The sequence below is a fragment of the Heterodontus francisci genome, chromosome 6 (genome assembly GCF_036365525.1).
Source record: "Heterodontus francisci isolate sHetFra1 chromosome 6, sHetFra1.hap1, whole genome shotgun sequence".
Taxonomy (NCBI): domain Eukaryota; kingdom Metazoa; phylum Chordata; class Chondrichthyes; order Heterodontiformes; family Heterodontidae; genus Heterodontus; species Heterodontus francisci.
In genome coordinates, this window is record NC_090376.1 from 92,500,193 (window position 1) to 92,512,646 (window position 12,454).

Genomic DNA, 12,454 nt, shown 5'->3' on the forward strand with positions numbered 1-12,454 from the left:
AAAGTTATAAGTGGCATGGACAGAGTGGATAGTCAGAAGCTTTTTCCCAGGGTGGAAGAGTCAGTTACTAGGGGACGTAGGTTTAAGGTGCGAGGGGCAAAGTTTAGAGGGGATGTGCGAGGCAAGCTTTTTGCACAGAGGGTGGTGAGTGCCTGGAACTTGCTGCCGGGGGAGGTGGTGGAAGCAGGTACGATAGTGACGTTTAAGAGGCATCTTGACAAATACATGAATAGGATGGGATTCGAGGAATACGGACCCTGGAAGTGCAGAAGGTTTTAGTTTAGACAGGCATCATGATCGGCGCAGGCTTGAAAGGCTGAATGGCCTGTTCCTGTGCTGTACTGTTCTTTGTTCTTTGAATGTACAAAAGAACAAAGAATATTGTAGACCATGGTGACTGGGAGAGAGACAAAAAACAGCAAAGGAAGAAAAAAAAGATACTAAGAACTGCAGAACAGAATATGAAAATAAACTTGTGAAGGATATCGAGATTAACACAAATTTTTTATCATTATATTAGAAGAAAAAGGGTCGTCTAAAGTAATGTAGACCTATTAATAACAAATGTGGGTAATATTGAAAATGAAAATAAGGAAATGGCTGACTTATTGAGTAATTACTTTGGGTGAGATTTTAACTTCCTCAAAACCCGTTCACTTGCACAGTTAAAATCAGGCCCTTTGTATCAGCCTTCACAGTAGAGAACATTCTAGGGAACCTAATAATAAATCAAGGACTAGAAGTCACTAAAGTGGGCAGCACTGTGGCGCACTGGTTAGCACCGCAGCCTCACAGCTCCAGGGACCAGGGTTCAATTCTGGGTACTGCCTGTGCGAAGTTTGTAAGCTCTCTCTGTGACCGCGTGGGTTTCCTCCTGGTGCTCCGGTTTCCTCCCACCGCCAAAGACTTGCAGGTGATAGGTAAATTGGCCATTGTAAATTGCCCCTAGTATAGGTAGGTGGTAGGGAATATGGGATTACTGTAGGATTAGTATAAGTGGGTGGTTCTTGGTCAGCACAGACTTGGTGGGCCGAATGGCCTGTTTCAGTGCTGTATCTCTAAATAATAATAAAATAATAATAACATAAGAAGAAAAGTATTCGAAAAAGTACTGACAAATCACCAGTACCTGATGGTTTCTAACCCACGATTTTAGAGGAAGTAGTGGAAAAAATTGCAGATGTTTTAGCCATAATCTTCCAAAGTACCCTCAATTCGGGAATTGCCTTTTTAGATTGAAAAATTGCAAATCTAACTCTATTATTTAAGAACGATGAGAGAAAAACTAGGGAATTAATAGACCTGCTAGTCTAACATCTGTTGTGGGAGATTATTGGAATCTGTATTTAAGGACAGTGTGACTGAGAAGTTAGAGAAATGTGAGCTGATTTTCCTTTTATTCTTTCATGGGATCTGAACGACGTTGGCATGACCAGTATTTGTTACCCATGTCTAATTGCCCTTGAGAAGGTGGTGGTGAGCTGCTGCCTTGAACCGCTGCAGTCCATGTGGTGTTCGGAGGGGAGTTCCAGGTTTTTGACCTAGTGACAGTGAAGGAATGGTGATATGGTTCCAAGTCAGTATGATGTGTGTTTTGGAGAGGATCTTGCAGGTGGTGGTGTTCCCATGTGACTGCTGCCCTTGTCCTCCTTGGTGGTAGAAGTCGTGGGTTTGGAAGCTGCTGTTGAAGGAGGCTTGGTGAGTTGCTGCATTGCATCTCATACATGGTACACACTGCTGCCACTCTGCGCCGAAGGGGGAAGGAATGAATGTTTAAGGTGGTGGAATTGTTTGCCGATAAAGCAGGTTTCTTTGTCCTGGATGGTGTTGAGCTTCTTGTGCGTTGTTGGAGCTTCTCTCATCCAGGCAAGTGGAGAGTAGTCCATCACACTCCTGACTTGTCCCTTGTAGTTGGTGGACAGGCTTTAGGGAGTCAGGAGGTGAGTTACTCACTGCAGAATTCCCAGTCTCTGACCAGCTCTTGTAGCCACCTTATTTATATGGCTGGTCCAGTTAAGTTTCTGATCAAAGGTAACCCCTAGGATGTTGATAGTGGGGGATTCATCAATGGTAGTGCAGTTGAGTGTCAAGGGGAGATGGTTAGATTCTCTCTGGTTGGCAATGATTTTTGACTGACACTTGTGTGGCGCAAATGGTACTTGCCACTTATCGGCCCAAACCTGCATATTGTCCAGGCCTGCATGCAGGCACGGACTGCTTCAGTATCTGAAGTATCTTGAATGGTATTGAACACTGTGCAATCATCAGCGAACATCCCTACTTCTGACCTTATGTTGGAGGGAAGGTCATTGATGAAGCAGGTGAATATGGTTGGGCTTAGGACACGACCCTGAGGAAGTCTTGCAGCAATATCCTGGAGCTGAGATGATCGGCCTTCAACAACCACAAGCCTCTTGCTTTGTGTTAGTTATGACTCCAACCAGTGGAGAGCTCCCCCAACCCCAATTCCTATTGACATCAATTTTGCTGGGGCTGCTTGATGCCACACTCGGTCAATTTCTGCCTGAATATCAAGGACAATCACTCTCACCTCACCACTGGAATTGGGCTCTTTTGTCAACGTTTGAACCAAGGCTGTAATGAGCTGTGGAGCAAAGTGGCCCAGGTGGAATCCAAACTGAGCATCGGTGAGCAGGTTATTGCTGTGTAAGTGCCGGTTGAAAGCACTGTCAATGACGCCATCCATCGCTTTGCTGATGATTGAGAGTAGACTGATAGGTCGGTAATTAGCTGGATTGGATTTGACCAGCTTTTTGAGGACAAAACAAACCTGGGCAATTTTCATCATTGTCAGGCAGATGCCAGTGTTGAGCTGTACTTGAAAGCTTGGCTAGGGGCGTGGCTAGTTCTGGAGCACAAATCTTGAGTACTACAGCCAGGATGTTGTTAGGGCCCATAACCTTTGCTGTATCCATTGTCTTCTGCCGTTTCTTAATATCTTGATATCTCGTGGAGTAAATCAAATTGGCTGAAGACTGGAATCTGTGATGCTGGGGACCTCAGGAGGAGGCCGAGGTGGATCATCCATTCGGCACCTCTGGCTGCAGATAGTTGCAAATGCTTAAGCTTTGTCTTTTGCACTGATATGCTGGGTTCCCCATTATTGCGGATGGGGATGTTTGTGGAGCTTCTTCCTCAGGTTAATTTGTTTGATTAGATTAGCGAGAGCCTATGGCTGCAGCATAGCCTCTAAAGTTGCTGGTTTTTTAATTCATTCTTGGAATGTGGACATTACTTTCAAGGCCAACATTTATTATTTATTTATTTACATATTGATACAGCACAGAAACAGGCCCTTCGGCCCACCGAGTCTGTGCCAACCAACAACCACCCATTTATACTAATCCTACATTAACCCCATATTCTCTACCACATTCCTACCATTCTCCTACCACCTACCTACACGAGGGGCAATTTACAATGGCCAATTTACCTACAAACCTGCAAGTCTTTGACTGTGGGAGGAAACCGGAGCACCCGGCGGAAACCCACGCAGACACAGGGAGAACTTGCAAACTCCGCACAGGCAGTACCCAGAACTGAACCCGGGTCGCTGGAGCTGTGAGGCTGCGGTGCTAACCACTGTGCCGCCCATTATTGCCCATCCCTTATTGTCCTTGAGAAGGTGGTGATGAGCCACTGCCTTGAACCGCTGTAGGTATGCTCAGAGTGCTGTTATGTAAGGAGTTCCAGCATTTTGACATAGACGATGAAGGAACGGCGATATGTTTCCTAATTGGGATGGTGTGTGACTTGGCAGGAAACTTGCAGGTGTTGGGTTCCCATGTGCCTGCTGCCCTTGTTCTTCTAGGCAGTAGAAATCACAGCCTGGGAAGGTGCTGAATTGCTGTAGAGTATCCTGTAAGTTGTACATATGGCATCTACGACAATGATGGAGGAAGTGAATGTTTAAAGGTGGTGGATGGGGTGCCAATCATTGTTGCTGGAGCTTCAGTCATCTACACAAATGTACTATATTCCATCACACTCCTAATATGTGCCTTGTAGATGCTGGGGAGTCAGGAGGTGAGTGACTCGTCACAAAATACCCAGCTCTGGCCTGTTCTTGTAGCCACAGTATTTTCGTGGCTGGTCTGGTTAAGTCCTTGGCCAATGGTGATTCCCAGGATGTTCAGGGATTCTGCAGTGATAAGGCCATTGAATATCAAGGGGGAGTTGGTTAGACTCTCTCCTGTTGGTAATAGTCATTGCCTGGTACTTGTGTGGCATGAAAGTCGCTTGTAACTCATCAGCCCAAGCCTGAATGTATCCTGGTTTTGCTGCATGAGGACACGGACTGCTTGGTTATCTGCGGAGATGCGAATGGAGATGAACACTATGCAGTCATCAGCGAGCATTCCCATTTCAGACCTTATGATGGAGAAAAGGTAATTGATGAAGCAACTGAGGATGGTTGGGCCTAGGACCTAAGGAACTTCTGCACTAATGTCCCGGGGCTGAGATGATTAGTCCCTGAGAGCCACAACCATCTTCCTTTGTACTAGGTGTGACTCCAGCCATTGGAGTTTGAAAATTGTGCAATTTTCCAATTCCAGTTGTCGGGTTGACGCCAATATTGTAGCTGTATTGGCAACAGCTTGGCTAGAGTCATGGCTAGTTCTGGAGCACAAGTCTTCACCATAGGGATGTTCTTGGGCCCTATCCTGTGCACTCAACTGTTTCTTGATATCACATGGAATGAATCAAATTGGCTGAACACTGGCATCTGTGATGGTAGGGTGTCTCAGGAGGAGGCTGAGATGGATCATCTACTTGACACTTCTGGCTGAAGATGGTTGCAGACATGTCAGTCTTGTCTATTGCACTCATGTGTTGTCTCTTTCAGACTGAAGATAGGGATGTTCATGGATCCTCCTCCTCCCATTAGTTATTTAATGTTTCCACCACCATTCATGACTGGATATGGCAGGACTGCAAAGCTTTGATTCGTGGGATTTCTTACCTCTGTCTATAGCAAGCTGCTTCCGCTGTTCAGTATGCGCGTAGCCCTGTGCTTGTAGCTTTTTCAGGTTGATACCTCATTTTTAGGACCACCTGGTATGCTTTTCTACAGTCCTCATTGAACCAGGGTTGATACCTTGGTTTGATAGTAATGATAGATTTAGCATATGCCAGGAGGTTACAGATTGTAGTTGAATACAGTTCTCCTGCTGATGATGGCCCACAGTGCCTCATGGATGCCCAGTTTTGAACCGCTAGATCTGTTCGGAATCTATCCAATTTAGCACAGTGGTAGTGCACACAACACCATGGGGGGTGTTCTCAGTGTGAAGATCGGAATTATTCTCCACCAGAACTGTGTGGTGGTCTCTTCTACTAATACTGTCATGGATAGATACATCTGTGGCAGGTAGATAGGTGAGGAAGAGGCCAAGTCAGTTTTTCTTTCATGTTGGCTCTCCCACTACCTGCTGCAGGCCCTGTCTGGCAGCGATGTCCTTCAGGACTCATCCAGTCATGGTGCTACCTAGCCACTCTTAGTGATGAATATTGAAGTTCCCCCACCCAGAGTACATTCTGTGCTCTTGCTGTCCTCGGTGCTTCTTCCAAGTGATGTTCAATATGGTGGAGTACCAGTTCATCAGCAGGAGGTTTCCTTACCCATGTTTGGCCTAATGCCATGAGACTTCATGAGATCCGGAGTCAATGTTGAGGATTCCCAGGGCCACTCCTTCCTGACTGTACACAGCTGTGCTGCCACCTCTGGTGGGTCTGTCTGCTAGTGGGACAGGACATACTCAAGGATCATGATGGAGGAGTCTGGAACATTGGTTGGAAGATATAACTCGATTAATCAGGCTGTTGCTTGACTCATATGTGAGACTACTATCCCAATTTTGTTACTGAAGAGGTCTTTATAGGGTTGTTTGGGCTGAGTGTGTCTGGTGGGATGCCAGGTGGTCCGTTCAGTTTTATTCTTTTTCGTAGTGGTTAGATACAACTAAATGGCAATGGTTGTAGGTGTCCTCTGTCTCTGTGTTGGGTTTGTTACAACTGATGCAGGTTTCTTTAACAACAAAATTACCAGTTTATTATATAACAAGACTTAACCAGTAACGAAGCAAAGCATGAACACACCGATTAAGATATATGAAAGTTCCCTTTTTTAAAAATTCCGCAATTAGACTCACACACACTGGAAAAAATATAGAAATTCACTCTACAGAGGTCTGTTACAAAAGAAGACAAAAAAACTATTTGGCCAAATACTTGCTAATTCTTGACGAATAAAGCAAGAAGCTATGGAAGGAAGTCAGTTGTCCCTTTTTTTAGTCTGGCATCCGTGTATATGGAGATGGGTCATTGGGTTCGTTTCAGAAGTAGTCTGTTCGGGAGATGTCGAGAATTATTCTAGTAGGCTTTCTAGGAGAAATGTGGCATCAAGGTTTTTTCGTCAGCACACACTTGAACCGCAGGATTTTTACCAGCTCCTCAGGAGCTAAACAGCACCAGGGATTTTTTTCCCACACTGGATCCTGGCAGGATTTCTTCAGAAACATAAAGAATGAGGTGAGCTGGGAGATTTATTTTCTCCTTGGCAGGAAAACACCAACTGTCTTCACACAGTTCACGCTCCAACTAACTGAAAACAATCCAAACCCCAAACAGTGAGTCGACCTCCTGATCTCTATAAACCTTGACATGTGGCTTCTCTGTAACCATTTTTCCCCAAGTCACCAAGGATTCTGCTGTTTTTGAGCCCAAATCACAGGTGGCCTCGAGCACAGATGGCTTTCAAGCAACATATTGTCCTGTCGGTGAACTTGGTGAAAAAAAATCCATGGAATCTTTTCAGTTTTAACACAAGTCCTCAAAAATAAAATATTTAAAAAATGGAAGCACTTTCGTAATAGTTTCCACACAGGTGTAAGCAGCCATGTCTTTAGTGTGTATCCCTTGTCACCCAGTATCTATCCACGATGGCGTTTGGGTAGCCTGAATAGCTGAGATACTTGGGACTGACTAAGGATGTAAGAGTTGTGGCAGCTTCCCGGGAACAGTGCACATACCTGCAGGATTCTTTTGCATGGTCGCAGATTAATTGAACGTTCAGTGAGTGGACCCCTTTCCTGTTCACGAAGGCTTTTGTCTGCTCTGTGGGAGCCTTGATGGCCACACGCGTGCACTTAATTGCCCCATGAACTTGAGGAAATCAAGCGATGGCCCCAAATCTTATCGCCCTCTCGGCTTGACTAGCTTGATATGTGCAGTACCTAATGGTATATGGCATCCATCACATGCTCGATGCAATGATGGGCCACTGATTGGGAGATCTCACATATGTCTCCAGATGATCCCTGGAAAGCACCTGAGGTGTAAAGGTTGAGCGCCACAGTCAACTTCACTGCCACAGGCAATGGGTGATCACCACATCCCATTGGCCTCAACTCCTCCAGCATTCCACACAGGTCCTATAGCACCTGCCTGGAAAGACGCAGTCTTCAAAGACACTGGTGCTCCGACATCTCCACGAAGCTAAGCCTCTGTTTGTTAACCCTTTCAGCTTGGTAGCGCCTGCTGTGAAAATTAGCCTACATTAATGGCCCTATATGGTAGGCTAATTATGTTGTTAAAGATGCACAGGTGAAGGGCATTGTTGAATTAAGGACTTGGAGAGGATACAAAGAGAGCCTACGGGGTGAAAGGCAGGAGGCAGAGATACGTAATTCTGTTTTCTGTGAATAAACCGACTATCAAGAAAAGAATCTGTGTCTAACTGCATTCTTCGCCATTTGGGTTGGATCTGTTTAACACTATGTGCCCTCCTCATCCACGGTGCCTTGCACCCTCATGAGCCTTGTGCTCCTCTGGCTGTTGCAGCCCGCTGTATATGGCTGAACCTGTCTCTCTCTCCCACTCTTCTTGCTAGAGGAGTCAAACTCCAAGTCCCTATCGTCCATTGAGAATTGGAGCCCTCAGGACTCAAAGCCTCTCAACCCCTGGTGCTGCCTACACTAGCTGAAGTGGATCTGGGAGACACCCTTCCAATAAATGTCCTCCGATATGGGCTCACACTGTGCAATCCCTCCAATTTTTCAATCCTTCGCTTAACTGAACCTCAGCCTGCCTGTAATGCAAATGTACTCAATGGCTTCTACTTTCAGCCACCTGCCCCTCAGCTCTTGCCTCCTTTGAGCAGGCGAGCCGCTGACACTCCGTGGAACCCATGCATCCAAGAGAAAATTTAAAATTTACTTCAAAATCATTGTCAATTGGCTGCTTAACAACCTCAATTGCCTGATCCCACTGCCCGACCACCCCTAGTAAATTTGTCCATTGGCAGGAGGACGTCGGCATTCCTTTCTGATGTATTCTCCGTCTCCAAGTCCATAGCCACAAGGCTGGTAAGATTCTGCCTCATATATTTAGATCATTAGTCCAGGTCTCTGGATTACTAGTCCAGTAACATAACCACCTGCTATCGTATCATTGGTGATATAATATATGTTTAAAATCATGATTATAGCATTTATAAAGTATGTGGTTCTTTTTATTTGAGTCAATATTACAACCGTGCTTGTGCAATAGGTTCTTTTTTTAAAACCGTAACTTTGTCATTGATGCAATTGGCAAGATTTTATGGGCTCCCAGATGGAAGGCTAGGAGACACGGATTTGGGGGGTGGGGGGGTGGTGGCGGGTGCCGATAAAATGCCCAGGAGCCATGTTGGGAGGACTCCCTGACACAGTCCTATCACTGGGCCATTTTAGCAGCGGCGGGAATGGCAGTGGCTCAGCTGCCTGCCGACTGGAGGTGTGCGGCCAATTCAGCTAATTAAAGGCCCAATTAAGAACTATTTTCCCAGGCCACAGCGGCCGTCTCACTGCCTGGGGAGGCTGCCAGCTGCATGGAGGCAGCCTTCCAGCAGCTTCTCAGGGTTGGGGATAGGTCCATCGCATCAGAAGCTCCAAGGACCAATGAGGGAGTCCCCAGCGGTAAATGCTGCTCCCGTGGCCCTGACATCGCCACTGGGTTACTTCTCTGATCTAATTCATACGTGTGCACTTTCCAGCAGGATTCACCAGATAAGGATCATGATTGGACTCCAGGCTGTTTTTTTTCCCCCCGCCTTCCTTCTGCATAATGAGAATAATTCTAATGACATCTCTGCCAGTCTGGCTGAGATTAGATAAAAGCAGAAAGATTTTAGTTCTAAACCCACATCAAAGTGATCAATCAAATGAAAATGAAAAGTTTAAAAAAATCAAGGGCCAAGGCCCAAAGTACAGAATGCCACTAAGTTTGAAAAGAGCAAGTAATGATGACTAGGTGAGCCAAACTTGGGTTTTAAAAGCCTGCACATTGTTGGAGAAATGAAAGACTGAGGGAAAATAAGGAGTTCCAGTTTTGAAGTTCTAGGAAAGAGTGAGTTACAGTAAATGTTAGGACATGGTAAACGTACTCTATAAATGGTCCTCAACACCAGATATTGGTTTATACACATTTTTTAATCCATTCAGTTCTGCTTTGAGACCAGTTCTATTTGTGGGAATACTAGTCCTATTTTTGCATTAGGTAGATTTGAATTTTCCTTTACTCAATGTGTTGGGACTTTGTATGTCTTTTTCTTTCTTAGAATATCAATTACACTAAAGCAATGACAGTAAACAAGCTTGTTTTTGAACAAAGCTTAACTTGTCTTCAGCTTTTAATAGATTTAACAGTAATGAAGATTTAATGTTAAAATGCAGTATAGTTAATGATGATTAAATAATTTTCATTCTGTTTACTCTAGTACATGCATCAGTGGAACCAGGTTGGCTACAGGGAACATATGAAGGCAAAACAGGACTGATCCCTGCAAATTACATTGTATTTCTTTGATAACTGCTGGCAAGACTAGAAAATCTCCATGGTATCCATGGTGAACAAACCATTACAAACTATATTCTAACACAGTTAAACAGATGTCAGGCAGTCAGAAGTGGTGGAGAATTTGCATCTGCAGAATATATGCCTTTTTATGGTATGGAATACAGGATTGTGGTCTGCATCATTAACTGTTTGCTTTAACAAAAATTACTAATCTTATTAGCCATAGTTATTGATGAATATTAATTTTGCAGTATTGAAAATAGAAAAAGTGACCAAATTTAAGTATATATAAAATAGACATACATATATATTTTATAAAATTGTAGCATTCATATTTCAAGACTTCCTGTTTGACAGAGTGCCAAATAGTGGATATGAGCTATATTTGAACTGTATGAGCAATGGAGTTTATCTTGCTGTTGATTTTTGTGTACTTGGTTGAAAAATGTCACATTGGATGGAGAAAGAAGAAATGTATGCATATTGAATTATCACACTACACAAATTCTGCATTTACTTACATCTATGATTTGAACCTAGCTGCCATGTTTTTCTTTCAGACAGAATTTTTGATGCTTTTCCAGACTAAATCTCCCCAAATTATACTTTTCAATCCAGTAACTGAATTGATCACTTTGTAAACTAAATTTTATAGGCATTTAACTATTCTTGACTTCAGCCTTCACTATCGAGTGCAGGATGCTGGTGATCACTTTTATTTAGATGTCACTCATGTCAAGTCATTGCATGCTTTTCTTGAAGCTCAAAAGATTCATTTATCTAAATGTTACAAAAGTTACTTTAGTGGGTAACTGGTAGTAGATATCTATTTCAATACTCAAGTAAAAGCACATAAACATCTAAATTATTGATGTATTGGGGAAATAGATATGAATTATACATTTAACATACTTTGGTTAACAAACTAGTTGTAATGCCAAAGTATTTGAGGACTAATAAACCCATTGACACCAAAGATTAAGGTAGTGGTAAGTTACAAACATACAGTGTTGTGTTGATCTGCAAAAAGCCTCTAATCTTCTCTCAGCATGTCCAATGTTCGAACAGTCCAGTATTCATTATGATCTAATTGATGCAAATAAGAAAGCTGTGTATTGCATTTCATGCAATTTCAGTCTCTCTTGTGTCAAAATAATGTTGGCACATATATATCACATATGTTCACAATTCTCCTGTTACAAATCAAAAAATATTTTATTTCTGCAATTTAAATTTGAAATGTAATTTTTTTTGGAAAAAACAATTGTGTCCACAAGATTTTAGTACTTTTTGAAAGAAAAAAGCTGCCATGCTTTGTGAAAGGGGCAGAGAGGGAATTGTGCTAACTTTGAGGACAAATCGCACTTTTTATTTTTATTGTTCCAATACGCTGGTGTATTGGTATCTTGTTTAAATGTTAATTTTCTTAAATATATATCATTCAGTGATAACATTGATAGTTTAAAGTATATATTGTCTAATAGTTTAGTTGATTTTAGTGTATTTAATAATTTTTATCACAAAATGCAAAGTGTTCAACTGAATGTTTTCTGATCATTCAAATTTCTTTGTATAAAATTACACGACTGTATCTATGGCTTGGTACGTAATTTATACAATTTTACTCCTATTTTGAAAGTATCGTATTTGGAATACAATATATAAAAAATTAGACTTATATTTAAAGAACGTATGAACCAGAAATTGACAGCTGATTGTGGGCCAATTTATATTCTTTGGGATAATGTGAATGCTCACACTACATAACACAATACACATTAAATGCTACTGTGGTCATAAAGGATGTTTTGTGTGATAGCATAATGAATTGTATTTAGCTACATTGGTGTGGGATTATGTAGTAGATTGGCAGATTATTCCCTTCATAAATAATGACTACATTTTGTCGCTATTGGTAATGTAATTTATCAGTGGTACAATATATTTAAAATGCTATTTTCAGTTTCAGAAGACTCTGGTGATTTTCTGATGAGACAATACTCTGCAGTGATGAGATTTATATTTCAATATAATTGGAAAATATGGGGCCTGGGGAATTTGGTTCACCGAGTTCTCCCACTCCAGGCAGGCCCTTCGATTTAAATCCGGTAGTGCTTAACGTTTTTGATGACAATTGGTCTAATATACTCCAACTAAAATGTTGTATAATACTCTAGCACCAAATCAAATACAAAGTGATAAAATCAGCCCTAGTTTTGTTGATCAACAATGCAAGAAAAATAAGTCTTGGTGAAAAGAGGGTAGGCGGTGGCGTAGTGGTATTATCACTGGACGAGTAACCCAGAGACCCAGGGTATTTCTCTGGGGACATGGGTTCGAATTTGAATTTAATTAATAAATCTGGAATTAAAAGCTAGTCTAATGATGGCCTTGAAACCATTGTCGATTGTTGTAAAAACCCATCTGGTTCACTAATGTCCTTTGGGGAAGGAAATCTGCTGTCCTTACCTGGACTAGCCTACATGTGACTCCAGACCCACAGCAATGTGGTTAACTCTTATATGCCTTCTGAAATGACCGAGCAAGCCACTCAGTTGTACCTAACTGCTACGAAGTCAATAAAAAGGAATGAAAC

General features: G+C 42.5%; 1 protein-coding gene across 3 annotated transcripts in view; it reads left to right on the top strand.

Moving 5' to 3' along the window:
* arhgap42a (Rho GTPase activating protein 42a) overlaps nucleotides 1-11,804 on the top strand; it is a 503,828-nt gene extending 492,024 nt beyond the window's left edge. For 2 of the 3 annotated variants that reach the window (XM_068034055.1, XM_068034056.1), the window contains one exon: nucleotides 9,779-11,804. In XM_068034055.1, coding sequence (XP_067890156.1) covers nucleotides 9,779-9,867 — 89 coding nt within the window. In that variant the 3' untranslated portion in view covers nucleotides 9,868-11,804. The remainder of the gene's footprint in view (nucleotides 1-9,778) is intronic. The other variant, XM_068034054.1, reaches the window with a different exon arrangement.
* Nucleotides 11,805-12,454: the final 650 nt, after the last annotated feature.